At 40.7% G+C, this 22,981-nt stretch overlaps 2 protein-coding genes across 2 annotated transcripts in view; both read right to left on the bottom strand.

Moving 5' to 3' along the window:
* The window catches only part of CPZ (carboxypeptidase Z), a 36,412-nt gene extending 35,163 nt beyond the window's left edge, over positions 1–1,249 (bottom strand). The window contains exon 1 of the mRNA XM_048943709.1: positions 983–1,249. Within this exon, the coding sequence (XP_048799666.1) occupies positions 983–1,070 (88 nt within the window). The 5' untranslated portion in view covers positions 1,071–1,249. The remainder of the gene's footprint in view (positions 1–982) is intronic.
* A 14,448-nt stretch (positions 1,250–15,697) lies between these two features.
* GPR78 (G protein-coupled receptor 78) lies at positions 15,698–22,670 on the bottom strand. The gene is made up of 3 exons (XM_048943712.1): positions 21,393–22,670; positions 20,915–21,028; positions 15,698–17,234 (listed from the first exon to the last, which is right to left on the bottom strand). The coding sequence occupies exons 1-3, from the start codon at positions 22,058–22,060 to the stop codon at positions 16,997–16,999; spliced, it is 1,020 nt and encodes a 339-aa protein (XP_048799669.1). The 5' UTR covers positions 22,061–22,670; the 3' UTR covers positions 15,698–16,996.
* Between the last annotated feature and the right edge of the window lie 311 nt (positions 22,671–22,981).

Raw genomic sequence — 22,981 nt, 5'->3', positions numbered from 1 at the left:
TGTATAGCAGTGCAATGTCACTCACAGATTATGACTTATATTTAAAATCCAAAATATAGCTGTATTTCCTTGGGTAACAATAAGGTCATTTTCAGGTTTTTTATCCTTTCCTGCATTCCTGTAAAATAACTCTGAATCATTTTGAATTTGAGCTCTGAAAGCAGTTTTTCTCTCCTTTATTGTTTTTCTAGAAGGCCTTGTCACTACACTGGAATTGCTCTGCATTCACCTCCCCAGCGTCCCCACATAAAAGAAATCTAAATCAAATCCATTTGGTAAAGAAAAGCCACCACATATTTTTAAAAGATACTCAGTATTTTATTAATTAGTCAACCAGTTACTGAACCAAGAGCTTTCAACCCATTCAGCAGCGTGTTTCTATTTCACCTTTATTCTAATGGGCAAATCTATCCTTCCAGCCAATCAATTCTCACAAATTCCATATTGCTTATAGCAAGCTACGACACATCCTCCAGCTCTCACATCCTAATAATTCTTCTCATACTTTGGACTTAGAAAAGAAAAAAGGTGACCTAAAGCTGAACGTAAGGAGATTTTATTAAGCACAAAAACACACAAGGTCGAAAGTTCACCTCCATGCAATCTGACTGCCAGATTCCTAGAAGGCAAGGCCAGAGATGGGGAGAGCCCATGGCATTCCCCAGATGCCAAAGGGGATCCTACAGACTGGGAACTCAAAATTGACAGAAAAACACATCTGCACACGGCCCTAAAAGACAGTGGTGGGAAACATTACATTGCCTGACTTCACAAGCTTGTTTTTTTAATTTGTATCCATGCTTTCTCAGCACAGCTCCAGTTTCATCACAGAGATATCTGCAGATTCCCAAAAAGCCAATCTCCCCATCTCTAGGGGAGGGTGACATCGACCTCCCATGCCCTGAAATCAGAGTCCTTTTCTCTTCTCATCTCTAGGAGAAGGAAAAAGGCTAAAAGGGGCTTTTAGGGTGGTTAGCCTTACCTAGGGTCTCCTGGCCGGTTTCACAGCGGGGTGCTGGCTCTGTGGCCCTAAACAGCCCGGTGAGGAGGAGCAGCAGGCTCGGAACCATGCTGAAGCCCTTGTGCAGGCAGCGCAGTGATGTGGCACTCGCTGCCTGATGGAGCGGCTCCTCCGCTTGGAGCCTCAGCACGGCTCTGGCTCTCCAAGGCACGGAGGAAATCGGTGCACTGCGAGGGCATGCCCACGTCTCGCTGCATATGCAGTCCAGGCATCAGATTTCAGCTAGCATTCGAGCTTGGAAAGCAAAAGGCTTTGAAGCAGAGAGGGAGGAGGGATGAGCTCTCCCTCCCCTCTGCCTCCCCACGGTCTCCCTGGTGCAGCCCGGTTTGTTATTTTGGTAGCAGTGGGGGGTGAAAGGGGTCCCTGCATCTTGGGGATGTGGTCCCTCACTTCATTCTTCGTGCTGCAGTTTTCCCAAGGGAAAGGGGAGCGGCAGTAAAGCCTGTCTCACTGAGTTGAGAGCGACTGCCTGGAGAAAACAGGGAAAAGACACACACACACACACAGAGAAAAGCAATCAAAAGCAACTTTCTTCCCAAAGAATGTTGTTTCATAAGCAGCTTAAACTGCAAGTTTAACACACAATATGACAGCATAGGGAATCAAAGGTGCATACCCTCCAGCACACAAACATGAGACCCCACAAAGCAGCCTTTGGGATTCTCCTCCAGGCTCCACCTGGTCTTGCCAGTTGCTTAAGATAAGAGCCAGTTTACGTAAACAGATTTAGATTTCAACCTCTTCTTAAAAGAATGTGTGGTTCTGTAATAGCTGTGGTTCTGTAATAACTTCACAAAAGCTAAGGAATATATATAAAAAAATAGATTATTTAAATGGGCAGTTTTTCTGCATTGAATTTACCTTAAATTTTATTATTATTATTAAATAGAAATATGGATTGCATACATATAAAGCAAGTATGGTGGAACAGTTTGCTTTAGGTAAGATGAATTTTTTTTTTTAGACCTATACATGGAAAAAAAAAAGCATGTATTTCCCCTCCCCTCTCTCCCCCCCCCCCAAATATAACACAGGATAATTTTCCACATTCCCCTAAGTACTAATACCTGCTTACACATAGGAGCAGAGAACTTCACCTTACAGTCAGAGCACACTGATTTCTGCTGAGCACTATTAGAGGGATCGGCAGGGAGTTATGGTGCTGTATGATAATGTAATCAATTGAATCTCCCTGAAGGGAAAGATGCAAAACAGGCTGACAGGCCAGGAGAAAGCTCTATGCCTCTTGAAAATTAGATGATGTCTGATCATGTTTGGAAGGGTTATGCTGCTGGAAGGATTAAGAAGCTCAGTTTTTCTTGCCTCCAGTATTTCTGACTGGATCCAGAGACTACAGAGGCTGTCCTGGGAGCAAACAACACCAAAGCCCATCATGGTTCAAAGAACAAAGAAATTATTTTCTTCTTCTAAGGAGAAGAATATAACTTGGCTGCCTTTTTCATCGACCATACATCAGCTTGTCTGGTCTCTTACCAGCACAATACTGAAGGATGTCCAAGGGTAGGATGTACTCCACCTCTGCCCAACTCCCCACCAATCTGCAGTCAAGCTGCTCTGAGGACCCATCTGATGCATACATACTTGGTGTTCCCAGATACAGCCAAGAGTGCACAAATCCTTCCTATCCAGGCTGTGCATTTTAGCCTAAATTCCTTATAGTGAAAAAAAAAGGTGCTGTGATTATACCTACAAACCAATGTGACCAACTATTCTGGGAAACGTTGATCCCTTTCTTGAAATTTTCTGCACTCCTCATAAGTATGCAATGGCATTATCCCTATACATCCATTTGTTCTTTGATATGAGCTCCACGGCAGAACTAATCCTTCAATAGCTGTAACCCAGTAGGCTTTCCCATTTTTCTGTCTCTTTTTCTGGTGCCTTTTGTTTCTGCCTACAATTTCTCCTCCAATCTTTTATCCTTCAGCTAGATTCTATATCCTCGTGATTACCCCCTTCTCCCCACCACACTTCAGCTCACCAGCCCATATACATACCACATGCTTAGGATTATTATTATTATTTTTTAAATAATACAAGCAAATTTAAATCCACTTTTTCAGGTTCTACCACAGCATTTCGCAGATCAGTGACCCTTGCCTTCAGTAGCCCTCCCATGATACTCAACATCCATATTGTGCTCCATAGTCCCATCACACTTGGAATTTTGAGTCATTTCAGAACAGCTATTCATTATATACCTGAATTAAATGACTGATTTTTTTTTTTTCACACAGGGGCTGGTGACACACTGGACCAGGTTGCCCAAGGAGGTTGCAGATGCCCCATCCCTGGAGGCATTCAAGGCTGGGCTTGATGTGGCTCTGGGCAGCCTGGTCTGCTCGTTGGCAACCCTGCAAATAGCAGGGGGTTGAAACTGGTAGATCATTGTGGTCCTTTTCAACCCAGGCCATTCTATGATTCATTCTATGATTCTGTGAATTAGAATGGAAGAAATGCTGTGTTTAACATTTTTCATTCTCAAAGTTATTGTATCCATCTAGTATATTTTGTATGTTTGTGCATGGATCTCAGCTCACTCATCCAGTTCGACCATATTTTGGCCCTTCATTCATCAAATACAAATGGAGACAGTATTTCCTCTGCTTTGCATAAGGCGGTACAACCTAGTTATTAACCTGGATGCACTCTGAAACAAGGAAGACATTGTATCGTCATAGCAATGTTCAGCTTAATAAACCTTGCTGAGGGTCATGGCTCCTTGACCTCTGTGCAGAGCTTCCAAGACCAAAGCTACCACTCTATAAACAACTGAAACAGAGCACCCCTCACTCCCATGGGTCACCTCAGATTTCTTGCTGACATTATTTAGAACTACTTAGTGGTCTTGGAGTATCAGCATTGATGACAGGAGTAGACGTGAACCTATTTTTTTTGTCTTTCTGCAGCTGTATCCAAGCCAAAATATAATTATGCACAAGTGACTATCTCTTTTTGTTTATTTATTTATTTTTACTTCCTTAGAAGAAGTAATAGAATTGAGCAGAAGGGACAGATACGCTTGAAATTCCTGTCAGAACTTACCCGTACCTGCCGGTCATGAGAAAGGGAAAATGGGTCCAGTTCTAATAGTTAAATTCGTTTGTGAGATTCTTACATTTCCATTGCATAAAGACATCTCTTCTTTTTCTCCTTTCCTCTTCAGTCAGGGCTAAAAAGGGAATCTGCTCTCAAAACAAACAGGGAGAGAATTAGCAGCTTTCTGCAAAGGCATAGCAACTTAAAAAAAACAAGCAAAAAAACTCCACAAACCTTGCATTTTCTATCTGTAGTTGCAAGATCTTACACCCCTGTGACGTGACTGTGGTTTAGGCTATAGTAGAGATGTCAGAAAGGCCCACTAGAGCTTTTTGATGCTAAGTTAAAAGAAGGAAAACCATTTGTTCTCTAAACATAATTCACACACATGCAAGTTAGTTTGCACCTAAGTGAAGTGTCTATTTTACATTGGGGATACAAAGAATATTCTGATCTTTGCAATCATTAAACAGAGTATATACAGTGGAATGTTTTTTCTATGTCCTTTGGGACTATCTATGAGAGATGCTCCAAAAGTAATGCTTCCTATTTTATTATGTCAGCACGTGATAACAAAGTAGATGGTGGTATGGCAGTAGAAGCTGAATCTTCCCACCAGTATTCTATTATATTTTGTTGATGTGGGACAGATGCCAGCAGACAAAATGGCACCTCACATGGAAATGTGTATGGAGGAAAGGTATGGAACTGAATTCCTCCATGCAGGAAAAAATGGCAGTTAGACACTCATCGGCACTTGCTGAATGTAGAACAGTAGATAAGATCACAGCGAGGCAGTGAGTGGTGCAACGCATCAGTGGCAACAGGGGTGTGAAAGACAAGACATGTTCTGTATGTCATATAGATGCCTTTTTAAAAAGAAAAAAAAATTAAGCAAGCAGAACATTCAGGCTCTTGTTAATCACTGGTGAAAATGCACAGATAATGGTGGTGACAATGTTGGAAGAGAGTGTTTTGTAGCTGAGAATTTTCTCGATCAAGTAGTGTTATTGTGTTCTTTTTATCTCTTGCAGTTCCCATAGGAAAAAGTAGTAGGCAACTCTTTTAGAGTGACCTGCATATATTACAGCTGGGGAGCTCTTAATGTTCTAACAGAACTTTTTAAGCAGTACCTTTTATCTCAACTTTCAGTTTGTTCCCTTTACGACCCATAAGATTAAACCATCTTTAGAAACTGCCACAAATATCCAAAGTCAGAAGTTCTATGGAAATGCTAGAAGAGAGCAAAGTAAAAGACCATATATGAATTGTCTTGTTCTCCTGCATTCTACCCTAGGAGTGGCTCACAGATTAAAGCTTTCTCCATGCCTCAAATACTCTATGAATTCTCTTTAGCCTCCAGCAGTTATTTTTAATCATTATCAGCCAAGTCCACATTTGTACCAGCACTTTAGGGAAGAAAGAACAGACCTCTGGTAGACCATTCCAGAGTGAACCAGTCTAGATTTAGCTCCTTATGCTGAATTTCTTGTAATGGCTCTAAAATTGAACTTGAATTCATTTCTCTTTATTTATGTCACTTTAGCACAGTTTGCTAAATGCTTTTCCTCCAGATTTTATCATATGCTGGAAGACAAAGCAAGCACTGAGTATTTCTTACCCTATGAATATAATTGTTACAGATATTTTTTTCCCCCTTGATTAAATATAATAAGTGTAAGAAGAAAAAAGTGCTCTTGAAAAAAATTTAACTCATTTAAATTCATTAAAAGTACTGCCAGGGATATTTAAAGCCTGTTTTCATATTCTGCCTGACTTGTCACAGATTAACTAAATCAGTGACCCACAAAATTAGTTCCTTGTAGCACTTCCAGGTAATCCACAGAACTGATCCTATCATAATACAGAGGAATGCAATTAAAACAGGAGGAGACCTTGTCTTCCTAGGCAGTTCAACTGAAGATGTGCCTGTATTTTAATACGCCTTTCATGTAATTTCTGGATTCACTTGGAGTAAGTGGTAAGAAATGGAACAACTGAAGAAGTTTCTTTTGATGACAGGTAAAAATGATGTCTAGTTAAAACTCAGCTATGATCAAAGGCCCAAGCGATATAAAACCTGGAAGGAAACATGGCAGCAGATGTTAGAACAAGACCACAAAGAAACTAGAGTAATAAATACGATCCTGTATGCAAGAAAGTATGTGCAAAAGAGCATGCACCAATCACCAAATGCCACCATCAAGGCACATTATTTAAACTTCATCATTAAAAAGATAGAAACGACATGAGGATTTTGTTATCCTCTCAAAGGATCCTTTTTATTACTTCCAAATGTGAAATAGAAAAGAAGGATTGCTGCTAATTCCTTTTGCGGTCTTTGTTCAAGATGAGACCCAAAGGTGACTCTTTCTGACTCTCAGAAAGCAAGAAAAATAATAAAGTCAAGTCCATGAATCACAGATCTGAATATATAATGACTACAAGGAAAAAAAAGTGCGCTCAAAAAAGATCTGTTCTGAGAACTAAAGGTCTTTTTCTTCTGATCACAGATGGAGTATTAAAAATTAATACCAGCTTTTCCAGAAAAGAACTTGACAGTCCTATTTTGAGACTCCTTTCACTTTGTCTCTCTTCCTTGTCTCACAAAACATTAATGCCAAAACATTCAAAAAAAGTCCTCTGAGGGTTACTTTGCATATTCTCAGAGGTGCTGGAAGCTTTGAAAAAGTGACAGAGTATTTCAGTTTTCAGATACCCAATGGGGAAACACTGATCCTGATTTCTTGAAGGCAGATACTTAGCAATTTCAAAATAAATAAGTATACAGAAGTTTCAAAAAAATGGGTGCTAAACTTAGACCGGAAGCCATTTCAGTTCATATTGAGACTTCCAGCTTCACATTTAGAAATAAAATCCTGATTCAAATTTAAGAAATCTAATCCCAGACATCACAGAATGCTAGGAGAAATACGTTGATAAGTTAGTCAAAACTGGATAACTTCAAAGGTATTTAGGCACCTAAAATCTGCATTTCAATATATTGATACTGTACATCTAACTAAAAATCTGAGCCACAATCATTTTAGGAAGTGTTGTAAGATTTGTTTTATATACAATATTCTCAGTTTTTAAAGTGGCATGGCCACATGGTGCTGCAGAAACTTCCCCCAAATATGGGGTCTTCTCTAATAAGTAAGGAACTTCAGCTCAGTTTTCATTTTCTTCACTCAAAGAATCTTCAAACAGTGGTGGAATCCACAGGGAGCCTCTCTGAATGTACGTAAAATCATTGGCCATTGTAAGGCCTATGTTTTTAAGGCATTGTTTCTAACCCCACTTTCTGTGTTCAGACTGTTCTTTGTGGGTGATTCAGCACATCTTCAAAGACCAAAGGAACAGCTGAATAAGAATACCAAAATAGGTGGAAAATCCGGCTTGGAGACCATCCTTAGGATTATGCAGGACCCATCACGTTCAGCAGATGATAGTTAGCCCCACAGATGCGTCCCAGAAAGCCTGCCCAGTCTAGAGAAAGCAAGCTGACCTCAAAGTTGTTCTTCCAGTTGCTCTAAGTCTGCATGGGCATAAACCACAGGCTTTGAATCAGGCCTGTAATGCACCATCTCAGCTCCCTAAATTATTTGTAAGAAACTCATTGATTCCCAGATGTGGATACCTATATTTGACGAAGCCTGTAAGTGTATCTGTGGAGGTCACTGGATCAGGGCTGTCTTTTGTGACTCATTCCAGGGTTCAACTAGAGTCCAACACAGCACTGGTTTATTCCACCCTTCTGCCACATTACTCTGCATCCAGTGATATTAAAAGCACAGTTTTAATTTCAAGAAAAGCATTAACAGATTGGAAGGAATTTGGTGATAAATAACAAATAGATTGAGGGGTTAAGCATTGACTCATCATGAGAAATAATTTGAGCTATAGGCTTGTCTGGGCCAACTAATGATTAATTGCATACTCAGAAAGAGTCCACAAGTATTTCAAGTATGTAAAGTACTTCTGAAAAATAATCTGTATAGGACAGTCCAACCCACACTTATGAAGGGTGAAAAGAACAAAAACAGGACAATCAGGAGGAGTAAAAGAAAGGCTATAGGGTGTGTAATACCAGCCATATGCTGCAGTGGGAGAAATTCCAGCCATGGGTTAAACTTTGGGACTGGTACCATCAATTAGTCAAACCTTTCTTCCTGCTTTTTAGAAGGGCAGTACTTCAGATTAAGCCTCTGTCAGTGAAAATTCATCTATGGTACTAATATTATGGTGCTGCTTGGTTAAAAACCTGATATACAACTGTTAAGATTTGTACAGATACAAAAAGTTCTGCATCAGGTACACATCAAACTTAACACCATGGGAGAGGCTCCTTATTCATTCTTTCAGCCTACGAAGTCTCGTGGCAAGATCACCAGCAACACAAAAACTGTCATTGTGGTCTTAGCCACATTATTGCTGTTCCCGATCACAATGGTGACAATGAGCTCTCTATGACAGCTGGGAATCTGTATTTCTCTGTGTTTAACTTTGATTAGGGAAAATTAGAGAAACACTGACTCACATAAAATGCTGACATGACTCAAAATTTTGATTAATCAGGGGTTTAAAAGAAAGCCCAGAAGGCCCTGACAAACAGGACACATTTGGACATAGGAATCCAGAGAAATTCCTGCAGAAGCTGAATTTCTCAGTTTTCCTACTGATTATTTTGCTAGTCACAGCTCTCAATAACTCTTCTTCCTCCTTGAATTAACTACATTGCACCAGGAGGCAAGTCCAACCTCCTGCTTTCTACTATGAGAAAGATGTCAGAATGTCAAGAAACCTTGCTACAGCTAAGAGCAAGCCATTTACATACTCAACCCTATGCTGGACCTGTTTAACTTCAAGTTGCCAAGCAACCACTACCCTCAAGACTCATCAAATCAATGCAACTGCAGCATGTGAAATTTCAAGGCAAAAGGTGCTGTGTTCCATTTCTCTGGTTCATATTATGTACAATTGAAAGCCAAAAGGTGACTAACACTCTTAGGACTGAACCTGAGAGAATCAGCATTAGACGAAGAGGCTATTAAGCTGGTAGGGTAATAACAGATATTTAGCCATTGTAGAACAAGCCCAGAGGAACCTAGTATATGTCCTCTCATTGAGTATGTTGCATTTCCATCCAGTATTCCCTTTGCAAGTGTAATTGGGGCAGTAAGATTTCTTTTCTTCCAAAAATGAAATGAAGTTTTTTGTGAGATATTAATGCTGAACACCTTTTACTTCTTAATTCAGCTATAAAATGATATCTGATAATTCTATCTGAAATCAAATAAGCCATGAGATTCAACAATATAGTCATATAGACACACTCCTGTGTGTCACTGACTGCAGAAACTGGTAGGTTGTAATGTCAAAAGACAAAATTGATTCAGTAAGACTTTTGTTTTCAATGTAAAGTACACAAAACACACATAGAAAAATGGGGGGAGGGGAGAGGACAGTGGTGGAAAGAGTGGTCTTTTTCTCTATCTTAATTCATTTGCACATTACAATCCTGCTGAAAAAACTGAAGTGGTTCTAAATGTAAAACTAACTTTAAAAACACCAAAATTCACAGAAAAACAACATCACAGAAAGAAAAAAAACAAGTGAGGATAACAACATGACAGTGTAAGGGTATGCACCAGTAATAGAAGTGTTCTGGATAGCCTGGTTTTCAGGTGACGTGAGAAACCTGAGGAAAGGGAGAGACTTCACAAGGCATTGATGGAGGAGGAAGCATGAGGATTTCAAATGCTGAATGCTCACTCAAAGAGAACACAGGCTAGCAGAGATTCAAAGAGAAAATTCTTCTGTTCCTATGTCTGTCCAGCTCTTTTATATCTAGAGATGAATGTAACCAAACAGAAGGGAATTTACTTACAGAAAAGCTTATGGGTGAAGTGTGCAGTTAGAGGGTGTATTATTATTTGTTCTTTGTGATAAATACCTTTCAAGCAATAAGCAGTATTTTTAAGAAGGAAGGAAAAAAAATGGATTTCAATCAATTTTCAGCACTTCTGACTCTGGAAATATATCAAGAAAGAAAGAAGAAAAAAAAAGAAAGAAGAAAAGGAAGAAGCTTAGAGAGCCAAATTCAGTTGACTGGAGTTACTGTTCAGGTATCCATCAACAAGTCCAGGTATCCATCAGAGAGGACACCCAAAGGCGTATGAGAAAACTGAGGAAAATGACTTCTTAGAGTTGCATGCTACTGCTAGATGTCTGGAGTGCTGTTTGTCCTTTGTCTATCCTATAAAGATGCATGGGTCCTGTTCTTGAATTCTAAATAGCAATAGCTTTTTTTGAATTCGTCTTCTACTGTCAGTGTTGGCCATAACAAGAAGCATGTTTTAAAATGTCCCTGAAACTCTGCAAACAAATTCAGGATGAAAGTGTTATTCTTCTATTTGTAAGTATCTTCTGCAGTGTGTTCCAGGCAATTAGGTTCATTTTTTGCTAAATGATCTTTCATCTGTATCTTAAGTCTCCTAAGAAGTACCATTCTAGTACTTCCCTGCCTTTCAATAAGGGAAAGAACAAAAAGTAATGAAATATTTGGACTACTTTGTAAGGATCCCAAATACATATTTTAAATACCTGAATCAGACTTCATCAGCAACAACAAATATAGTTTGATTATCTGAAAAGCAAGATTCTGAGCTGAAAGGCAGTCTATGAAATGAACTTATAAGACGTGATCAGCAATCATTCATAAAACGTAGGCCACACATTGCAAATCAACATTTTAACAGAAATAAGGACAAGTCTACAGTGAAAACTGTAGACCTAAATCATGCTTAAATATTCTTGTGAGGATGCACATGCAAGCCCAATATCCAGCCTCATGCCGTGAAGCAAGGGCATTGAGCTATTTATTGGGTTTCAGCAAACTATTCTCAACGTGTTCCTCTGGGCTGACAGCTGTAAAAAAGAAGAACAGAGTTGGATACATAAAGACAGAAACTGTAAAAGTGTATTAAAGGTGGTAATGAGACTGGCTCTTAAGGTCAAGCTTCACTTGAACACAATTAAGAGTGTAAAACCTTGTGTTGGAAAAAAAAGTTGAAATGTGAGAGGATGTGTTAACTAAAGATACTTCAGGGTTAGGCATGAGGAACAGAGATCTTGGGAATTGTTTCAAGATTTCAATCTACTTAGTGTACAAAAGGAAATTTGGAAATTTCAACATACATTGGATAGCTTACTTTGAATTTGCTGGACACAAACTGTATTGCTGTTGTGTGCAAATGGAAAGATTCAGTGAAATGGATGAGGCATGCATAACAAACAAATTGCTATGTCACAAATAGTAATTTGTTACTGTTTGAAAGCTTTAATTTGAGCAGCTTGCTATATCTGACAGTAGAATGGACTCAGAGATGAATCACAGAATCATAGAATGGTCTGGGTTGAGAAAGACCTCAAATAATATCTAGTTTCAACCCCCTGCCATGCACAGAGTCACCAACTACTAGACCAGGCTGCCCAGAGCCACATCCAGCCTGGCCTTAAATGCCTCCAGGGATGAGGCATTCACAACCTTCTTGGGCAACCTGTTCCAGTGCTTCACCACCCTCTGAGTGAAAAACTTACTCCTAATATCTAACTAAACCTTTCCTATCTTAGTTTAAAACAATTCTCCCTCGTCCTATTACTATTAACCCATGTAAACAGTCATACCCTCTCCTGTTTATATGCTCCCTTCAAGTACTGAAAGACCACAGTGAGTTTCCCCAGAACCTCCTCTTTTCCAAGCTAAACAATCCATGTTCCCTCCACCTTTCTTCATAGGACAGGTGCTCCAGCCCTCTGATCATCTCAGTGGCCCTCCTCTGGACTCATTCCAAGAGCTCTGCATCTTTCTTGTTCTCAGGGCCCCAGGCCTGGATGCAGTACTCCAGATGGGGCCTCACAAGAGCTGAGTAGAGGGGGGGCAGTCACCTCCCTCTCCCTGCTGGCCACCCCTTTTTTAATGCAGCCCACAACACAGTTGGCCTTCTGGGCTGCAAGTGCACACTGCTGGCTCATACCCAGCTTTGCATCCACCAGAACCCCCAAATCCTTCTCTGCAGGGCTGCTCTCAAGGAGGTTTTTCTCCTAGTTTGTATAAATACCTGGGATTGCACCGGCCAAAGTGCAACACCTTGTATTTGGCATTGTTGAACCTCACTAGGTTTTCATGGGCCCACTTCTTCAGCCTGTCCATGTCCCTCTGAATGGCTTCCCTCCCCTTCAATGTATCAGCAGCACCGCTTAGTTTAGTATCATCTGCAAACTTGCTGAGGGTGCACTCAATGCCATCATCTGTGTCATTGATGAAGATGTTGAAGAGCACTGGTTCCAAGAACAACCCCAAGGGACACCCCTTGTGACCGGCCTCCACCCTGACACAGAACCATTGATCACAACCCTTTGGCTGTGTGCAGCCAGCCAATTCTTAATCCATCAAACAGTCCATTCTTCAAATCCATACCTCTCCAATTTAGAGAGAAGGATGTGGTGAGAGACTATGTCAACAAGGCTTTGAAGATGAAGATGCTTTAGTTAATGTTCATAGAGTTTCTGAAACCTATCTGAAAAGCTTCACTGAATGAGCGAAGTTCTCATTACTCAAAAGTACCTTTCACTGTATGGACCTTGTGACATTTAGCACACATGCTCTACAATATGTTTCATTTGCATGGAGCCTACGAGAAACCTAGCTGGGAGTGACTCACATTTTATTTATTTCTCACTTACAGGAAACTAGGTGTTCTCTGCTCTTTTCATTATGCACCCTTAGACACCTTCATGCACCTACGTGTGCTGGCAAGAAAAACTTGCTGGTAGAAAGAATCAGGCATATGCAGAAATGGGGGCAGTTAGCCTGCTTGACATCCATAAACCACAGGGAAAATCAGCTTCAGCTCCAAGTAGCTGTTTGCACGCATTTTGCCAGGTGACATTTCGCTCTCCAAAGCTTCTGGCACAGAAAGATGCTCATATATTTACAACCTTTCTTAAGGTCAACTCTGCTGTGTCTCCAGTGGAGTCATTAAATATTAATTGGACCTCGTTTCCAAAAATAAAAACCAGAATCTCTAATTTACTTGTGTAATTAACACCTCTTACAAACCAGGTGTCCTCCTGAACTACACTAAACAAGCTATTTGCAATTCACAATCTCAAAATATGCTATGTGCTTTTGGGACAAAGTTGCTTGTTGAATTCTGCATACAGAGTGGCACATAATTATTTTGAAAAAACAAACAAAATAACTTCCAAAGACTTAAATGCATAAACATAAAATATACCCATCATGTGATCTAGTCAACCCTTCCCGCTCATACAGAATTGTTCTGTTCACTGTAAGCATAAATATATATATATATAAGCAATTTACCAGGGTGAGTTTGAACATCTAGTCCAACAACAGTCAATGCTGCTAAATTTCTCAAAGAGCTTGCAACCCACAGTTGCAAGGAGCAAAATCAGTATTCCTATAAGAAGGTGTGAAAGATGTTTGATTACGTGTTTGATTACATAATAAGCCTAACATTAGCTCTGAAATTTAAGTTCAGCACCACAATTACTCACGTTCAAATAAAGTAAATACATTTTCAGTAATTAATTCTGCACATTATTTGCAAATGCTTGTTAGGTATTAATTTATCCAGGAAGAATCTGCCTGCTCTGCAATGGGGGTAAAGAAACTATGGAGTAAAAATTCACAGATCTGAGGTCTTTGTCACCACCTCAACTCAGAGACACATAAGCTTTCACTATCACACAGCCTAACAGAACAAGTTCTGGTATTGCATCCACCAATCATCTTCTTCATCCATCTTGCTAGGTCTGAGCAGGCTGGGATCCAGATCACGCCTATATGTCTTGGGAATCAGTTTAAGTACTGCTTCACTCCTACCGACTCAAAACCTCAGCCTCATTGACAAGTTGATCTGCAATACAGAATCTAAGAAAAACAATAATAAAAAAATAAACTCATGTTATCTTTGGAGAGGCAACTCTATTCTTCATAATTGTTAGAGCACTAACCTAGGAAATGTGGCAGGAAGACCTGCTTCCATCTTCTTGATGGCAGATTCAAATTCCATCCCAAGTCTTGTCAGAAAGAATCTGAATCATCAGTCTTGGAAGTACCTTTGTGAAGGTGTGTGAAGAAAAACAAACTGAAGTTGAACGTCACCTCAGTTGCCTAGACTAGTTAAATTGCCCTTCAGAGATTTTAATCTGACTGCATTAGGAGAAGGATGTCACTCAAGGAATATGCAGCTCTGAAAGTGCTGATTTTATAACTATTGTTCTGAGGAAATTATACTTCTCCTGCTGCTCTTTAGCAACTCACCGTCATTTTCCCTAGTCAAACACAGGTGGGATTGAGCTCCTTCATACTGAGAATGTCAGTACTGGGCAGTCCCTGCTGACCACACATTTCCACTAGGGAACCAAATCACAGTATTTCCAGCTTCCCAACAGACCTGCCAGGTAGCAGAAACCACAAACCCTTCTCTGAAGTGGAGAGAAGGTGGTAAGCAGTAGAAAGAAAGAAAATTCTATCTGCAGAGCCAGCTGTGCATACTGAGCAGAAGAAGATACCTTCTGGTACCACACATAAAATTATTTGCAAATCAATATAAAGAGGGAAAGCTAGAAAAAGAACTGCGGTTCTTCTCACCTTTCCTTAGCTTCATATGCCTTTTATTTCCTTTTGGAGCATACTGTAGACCTCAGCTCCTAATTATTTGTGGAAATTAAATACAAAAGACATTCTGTGACACCCAACACAGACTTAAGATCTTTTTGTTTTTCAATTGGACCTAAGCATCTCCAGAAATGTTGAGTGCTTTGCAAGACTCAGTTGTATTGTAAAGTATATATATGGCAACAACCTAAATTCCTCACAAGGAATTGCTGTAGACTACCAAAACTTTTGGCACAAATCTGACTCTAAAAGAGCAGAAAAATTACCAGAGGTATCTGATCCTAGTGCTGAAATTGAGATGAAAGAGGCATCAGGTATGTAGCAGCATGATAGAGTGGGGAGGCATATGGAGGCAACAGGAAGACAGTAGAACTGGAAAGATTCCACTCACAACATTTTTTGATTTTTGTTTCTTTTTTTTTTTTCGGAAATATTGTATTTACACAAAATTGGAGAGAGTACAAATACTTTACTAAGAAGACAAAACCATTATAGTACATTCAGTTTAAACACAGGCAGATATATAGATGCAAAGCACAGAGGCCTAAGGTACTTGCATGACCAAAAAAAAAAAATATATATATATATAGCATCAGAAAGGCAGGAGATAAGAGAACAAAGTATTTGTTATATAGAATCACCTTTCCTTGACTTCATTAGGTTTGCAGTAAGGTGCTCTTCTTCCATGTTGTGGATGATGTCAACCATCCTTTTTCCATGACCACTCAGACTCCGATTTTACAAAACATTTAAGCATCTACTTAATTTTTGGCGTGGGAACAGAGCCATTATCACCAAAAGAAATTATACTTGTGCCTAATCACATGCTTATATACTTAGTTTGGCCAGGAAGAGACTTCTCAGTGCTTAATTGGGTACAGTTTATTGTTACATAAAAATATGTGTTCTTTACTGTCTTTTTTTTTTTTTTTTCTCAAAAAATATTTTAGAATTGCTTTAATTTTCCCTTCATGTACTAGATTAGAAAATAGTAACTTACTGAATGCTATAGAATATCTTTTATTTGTTTCTTTTATCATTAAAGGAATGTTGTTCAAAAATAATTCCTACATTTTATTTTCCAAAGCCTGTTTAGATTTAAAAATAAAGAAATGAGAAAAATACATACAATAATACAGCAGCTTTGTGTTTCTGGGCATTTGGCAGCAGGTTTGTTATAATATTTCTTAGACATCTCTTGACATTGGTTAAAATAATCAGATTAATTGATCAATAGAAAATAAAAGATTATACAATATTATTACAATCCACCAAATATAGTCAATGCATGACATATTTTACACACTGCATGTTCCTTAGAAAGAATTAACATATTGTAGCCTCTTCTTTGAAACCAAATGTCTTCTGAAGTAATTTTCCTTGAACACAGTGATAGCTGTCGTTTCTACCATCTAACTGATCTTTTCTCTGTTTTGCTATCTTGAATAAAAGCTTGTTTGAATAGGACTAGCTCAGTGATGTAACTACAGTGCTATTTAACTAAACTCCATATATGTCTTTGTTACTGTTGCTGCAATTATTGTAATCACATACCACTGAAGTACTAAATAGTAGTAACTCAGATACTTGGACTTTGGTTATGCTTGATAGAATACTGGCATATCGAATATATGTACCAATTCCTAAAGGCTATGTTACAATCATGATGCCTGTTAATAAAGAATAATAACAATAACAATCTCAGATTCAAAGTGCTGACCCATATCAATCACTTGAGGCACCAATACAGTAAATCAATTAAAAGACTTATTTTTAATATCCAAAACTAACAAGGCAGATCCAGGACTGCCAAGGGGCATGCGCAGCACAAAGGATGCTGAACCTTGCCTTCCAAGCCAGGGATTCCTGTGCACCCAGGAGATGGTGGGCCTGTGGTTTGGGACGCTTCGAGAAATGTCAAGTCTTCAGCCTTGAAACATTAAAAGCTCCTTCTAAGCTTCTCTGAAGCCTCCTTAGGCTCTCTTAAAGCCCTCAAGCCTACTCCATTCTGTCAGGGGCCATATATCTCACTAGCAGCAGACCAGGGAAGAGCCTTTTGGGAAAGTCCACAAAGAAGTGCATTGCATTAATGCAGCTTCCAACTACTGGAGACGCTGTCACCACTGTCAACATGAGAGGGCAAAGGCAGCTTTCCAGCACTGGCAATCACCTGTCTCGATTGAAGGGGAGTACTTGTCGTGTTGTTAGTTTGTTCTGTGCAAGCAGTAATCATTTTCGGTGTCAAGAGAGCTGTTGTACCCTGATGAAGGATACAGATCCCTTTTAAGTATCCTATTGACGATGTTGATCAGAACTTTTTTGTACTGTTGACGTAAAAGTGAGTAAACAAATGGATCTGACGCAGCCTTACTGTAGGTGAGGCACTTGCTTATAATTCCCCAGTAGTAGTTTATGGTAACAAAAGGAAGGAGCTCTATCAACCTGTTAAACATTAAAGAGAGATGGAAACACTTGAGTGTTATATTCACACTGAGCCCAGTGCTCAAATCATGCCTCATGAAACATTAAAGTAATACTTATTTTCTTACAACACATGGTTCCTGCAACTCTGTACTTATTAACTCCTTGGATTCAATGAAGGCAAAGGGAACTATCTTAACAAAGCAACTGGGAAACAATAATAATTCCTTGTATGGAAAGAGGGGAAAATTGTGTTTTCAGTGTTAATGCTCTCATGAAACAGACATAATGAAGCAGTACTTCAGTTTATTACTACCCTTTCTGAATATAGAGCTTTGTACTAGTAAGTGACAGTGGTCAAAATCTTGGTGATATAACTGATTACTCCTTGCCCATGACAAGTTTGAGATAGAGACATGAACTGGGATGTCTGTACTCAAAAAACTCTTCAAATGTTTGGGCATGACACTCATGGCACCAGTCTGTTGCTCCTGAAAACTAGGGTCTCCTTTACATACTATCATATCTGCCAACTTTCATAGAGGTTTGAGGTAAGTGTGTTTAGTAGCATTTACTTACCCGTGAAAATTTCTGTGTGCACTTGGCTGACTGTTAGTTTTGTCAAAGAAAACAAGGAGACAACACTTTTATCATCATTATTTGACCAGACAGCTGTCTCCAGACCTGTGTCTCCTGGCCTGTGCTTCATGGATGATTAGTGGCCTCAGCACCTCAGCTGAGAGAGGTGCATTAATCACAGGTAGAGAAATAGAAACCAAGTTAAACAGTTTTTTCCTCAGAGGTGAGAACAAACCTTCAGACTCTCCAGCAAGTGTCTGGCACACAGCTCATCTACATAGGGCTAACTCTACACAGAAGTGGAAGGAACGTGGTAAAAAAGTTACGTTATCTGTACATCTTTTGTGAAATCTTTTGAATGTTCAAGAATATGCTGTTATATTTATTCAAGAAGGAAAAAAACAGCAACAAAACATCATGAGATAAAACAACTCTTTTCTATATCCTAAGACATCACAATTTCAAAACGCAATTTCAGATGCTTTTTTCAGGCTTGAGGAACCTTTTGGCTTCTTTCCAACGTGCAGAGCTCCCACCTTGCAAAGTGTTCAACTTTGATGTTGTTCAGATCTCCTCTGTATAGAAAAGCTGACTTCCCAACATGAGAACTGAACTTTGCAACAAGCAGATGAACTTTATCAGGAAACATTCTCTTTTGAGACAATGAAACAATTCCTACAGCAAGTACATTTCAGAATCTCATTACTTCTGTTCTTCTGTTTGAAGCTTGTTGGAAAATTCCAGTGAATTCAAAACAGTAACAAAAGAGGAATAAATGAATGTATAAGACATAAAATGTGAGAAATAAATAAATGTACAATAAAAGGCACTTGCTGTTGTTGTTTTTTGTTTGTTTGTTTTCAGTTTATCCCATCCTGTAGTTCAATATAAGTAGAAAATATGCTATTGATATTTACAAAATTGATATTTTTATTAACACACCAAATAAGGAGAGAAAGATATCCTTCAGCTATGAAAATAGATGTATTGCTATGCATCCCTTTTAATGTGTTATGGGCCCAAATGTAATTGCCTTGAAGCTCACGGAAGAAAAATATTGCAAGATAAAAGGCCTGAACTAAACAAGTCAGCCTTATAAATATCCATCTGAATGAATCTTAGTATAATTTTCTTGATTTCAGTAACATGACAGCAAAGATGAAATTAATCCGCAGGCTTTTAGTGAACAGATGAATATGTTGCTAATGATCAAAATCTCGTTCATATCTCTGAAATGAGGAGCAAACTGAGCTCATAGCACAACCTGAGTCACCAGGCCAAAAAGCAAGAAAAAAATGAAGATCTCTGCCGTTGCCATCACTGAGATTACTTCAGCACAACTGCTAAAAATAGGGTAGGAATGGAGAAGTGATATGATAGCAAGTCATCCAGCATCTGCTGCTATTGCTTTTAATCTTGTGCAGCCTGGACATTGTTTTGCCTTTGGGCCAAAGAGCGTCCAGATGTCCTTCTCAATTGCTTCCCATTTTGCGTTTACTGAACTTCTTGGTCATTGTGAATGTACCTTGAGACATGCATCTCATAGACTCAGTCTTCTTATTGACACATGTTGTACCCATTTGTCACGCAAGGAAAATGATCTATCTCACCTTTGCCAAATGTAATGTCTGAGGAAGGAAGTGGCTTTTACTTTACAACCATGTAAGGAATAATTTGAGAAGTTTGCAAGAAGAATCTCCATCCTGAAAAATGTGATACTGGAATTTGCTGAGACTGGCAGTATTCAAATGGGATGGAGATGGCAAAATTCACTTTGTTCAATAAAATTATATCCTGCTTATTGTAAAAATGAATAGAAAATGACTCAGAATGTACTAAATAATGATCAATTAACCTTTTAACTGTAATGTAATGTTAGTATTTGTAATAATCCTTTCAACTGCAGAAAAAAATGCAGCTATCCAGGCAGTCAGACCATTTCAGCATCTAAATGGGGACTGAAATGCCATCCTAAAGGTTAAAAAAATTGTCATGTTTGTGCACTGGCTTCAATATGTTCCACTGCCCATGTAAGAAAAGGACAACAGTGATGATCATAAATGACCTACATTTACGTGGTTATGACTATGTAAGATCGGAGTGGCTGAATTCCGTATGTTGGTGTGAATGGAGACCCTGACAACTTGGAAACAAATTTGAGAATGTCTTAATCAATGTGGTAGTTCAAAGAGAAGTGCATTTCCCTAGCCAGAAATCTGTTCTTTTAGAAAGCATATTGAAAGCACCATTGAATGGTGACTATTATTAAAAAAAAGTTAATAATTTGTGACATTTTCAGCCCATTTATTTTAGAGACTAAAGACTATATCCTCAGGTGCTGCTATTTGTTATAGTTACATTCGCTTCCAACTCAGGCTTTAAAAATAACAACCATATATTGTATAAAGACCTTACAAGTAGAGAATAAGAATGACATCTGACTATTCTAAAAGACACAGATCACCAGAGTGGATGCAAATGACTGGCCAGTTGAGAAGCATAGTGTTTCTTCTACATTCTTAAAGACTAATTATTGGTTTTCCTGGAACCTAACTCCCAAATTACGAGGTCAAGATTCATAATTAGTAATAAATTCACAGACATTAATGTTTCCAGACACAAAGCTTATCTGCCAAATTATCAGCCTGGATAAATTTATGTCAGCTCAGCTTCTAATAGTTTCAGACTTTGGACTAATGCTTTTTTAGGACCTGAGATAATCAGTAGAAGTGATCTGCCTTTCCCTCTATTGCTTGGGTTATGCTAAGAAGGAAGGGTGTCAAATGTTTCAAACTGCTTCTATCTCCCAGTGGCATATAATTAATTCCTGGTACTCATCCTAAAAGCTTCTTGCTCTTGGCAGAGGCACCCAGACCTGGTTGCAATGAGGAAAGTAGAGCCAGAAGCTGACAGAGAGTGCACAGCTCTAGGGGCAGCAGCATGTGAATGTGTGTGAGCTTGTGCAAGTGTGTGTGTTCTGGTGGCCCCAGATCTCCAGTAGGCTCTGCCAGTCCCAGATTAGCTGTAGACTTCCCCAGCCCCACCACACCAGCACCTGCTCATCAGAAGGTACTTTGGTTTCTCAGACAGTCCCCTCATTCACCGCATCAGGAGATACTGACCTGGTGATAATGTAAGGACCAAAACAGATCACGAATGACCCTATAAAAATACTGATTTTCTTGGTAGCCCGTTGCCTCCTTCTTTTCTGCTCATTGAGACAGCGCTGCTTCACACTGCAAAAGGAAAAGAGCAGCTGAGGGGTTAAGGAAAGGAGCAAGGAGGGAACAGCTGAGACCGGTGGAGAGGGGAAGGATTGCTCCCATTGCTGGACTAGGGCATGGCAGGGCAGCTCTGTCTCCGTGGACCTCAGAGTGATACTTACACCAAAACGGTTCCCTGCTACCTGGGACTGACATTTAAATGGTGCAGGTTACAGATGCACAGCATGTCTGCTAGCTCTCTATGCATTAGCTAGAGCCAGGAGGTTTTGCTAGGAAGGAACACAGGAAGGGGTGCTGGGAAGACAGGACAATGCTCTGCACAAGGGTACCTACTGCAAGAACCCCGGGGTGGTGGATATGAAAAGGCAAGAATTACCTGGGGTGGATATCCACCAGCAAAACCAGAGTCTGCATGGTTATAATGTCTATCCGCTTGCAGTGGAACCGAGCAACTTTCAACACCTTTAAATAGGTGAAACACAAGATCACCAGTGACAGCATGAAACTGGTGGAGTGAAAGACGATGGTGAACACTGTAAACCTTCTCCGCTCTGTCTCTTCCTTCAGGTGCAAGGTGCAAGAGGCATAAACGCTGTTGTAATCTACCCATGAGTAAAACAAGGACACCAAGGGAAAGGTGAGAGAGTGGAGCCACGAGTAGCCCATCAATATCATAGCGTCCTTATACCGCATCTTGCTGGTGTAGCTCAAGGGGAACACCACAGCAATCCACTTATCGATGCTGAGTGCTGCCATGCTCAGCATCGTGTTGGAAGTCAGGAAAGTTTCCAGGAAACCCACAGCTTTGCAGATGCAGCCCCCGAGGGGTTGCTGGTTCCTCAGGATTCCCAGCAGGGTAAAAGGCATGTTCAGGACGGTAAGGAGCAGGTTGCAAAAGGATAAGTTCACCAGGAAAACCCCGGCGACCTGCTTGCGGATCTCTGTACTGTAGACGAAGCATAGCAGCACCAGGAGGTTGGAGAGCAGAGAGACGATCAGCACCAACACGAGGAGCAACGCCAGCAGCACGCCTGCCAAGTCCATCTCTTACCGGGTCCCCTGGAGCGGGCGAAGGCAGGAGGAAGGGGACATCCGAGCCGGCACCGCAGCCACCGCCCGCGGCCGCCCGCGCATGTTGCCGGGGGAGTGGAGCCGGAGGAGTGGGGAGAGGAGCCGGGGGCAGCAGGGTGCGAGCAGAGGGGCAGAGAGGAGACAAGTGGGGAGAGAGGAGCCAAAGGTACAGGCTGGGAGCTGGCCGAGGGAGAGCGGAGAAGAGCTGCCGGGGAGCGGAGAGGGGTACGCTGATAGCTAGAGGGAAGCGGAGAGGAGAAGCGGGTCCGAAGCCGGGGGCGCCAGGGACCGGGAGCGGGGTCAGCGGGAGCCGGAGGCGCTGAGCCGAAGCCGGGAGCGGAGCTCAGGGTGCGCTGTCCGCGGTGCTGAAGCGGGATCTGTGCCGACGACCGAGCTCCGCTGTTCAGGAGGTGGGCCGGGGTCCCCCTCGCGCCGACGTGATGGCCATGGTCAGCCAGTGCGCTCCCCTCCTTCAGGTACTGAGCATCTTACCCCTGTGCCCAGCCCCTGAAATACTCCAGCCGCGGAGCCTCCCGCGGCGACTCATGCGCAGACGAGCAGCTGAGAAGCACAGACTCGCAGAGATCGCGAAGTAGGTCTGATCCACTCCCGGACCGCAGGAGAGAGCAACAGGAAACCCAACTTTCCGCTAATGCGCAGCTCAGGAAGGATCAAAGCTAGCAGCAAGTTGCTGGTAGTTTAATTGCTGTGCTGTGCTGAGACACACCCTACGTACTCCAGCTGTATCCGGCAATACTGGAACCTGTAGCAAAGCTAGCCTGTGCACCTTGGAACGTTCCTTCCTTCCGTCTGATTACTTGCCCTGTTCTTTTGCCTTTTATTTCACAGCACCTTGAGGAATTCCAGCTTCCCTCTGGTATATTCACACCGTTT

Source organism: Lagopus muta, chromosome 4, assembly GCF_023343835.1.
Source record: "Lagopus muta isolate bLagMut1 chromosome 4, bLagMut1 primary, whole genome shotgun sequence".
NCBI classification, from domain to species: Eukaryota; Metazoa; Chordata; class Aves; order Galliformes; family Phasianidae; genus Lagopus; species Lagopus muta.
Note: the sequence above shows the minus strand (reverse complement) of the source record. Positions and strands in the feature narration are given on the sequence as shown.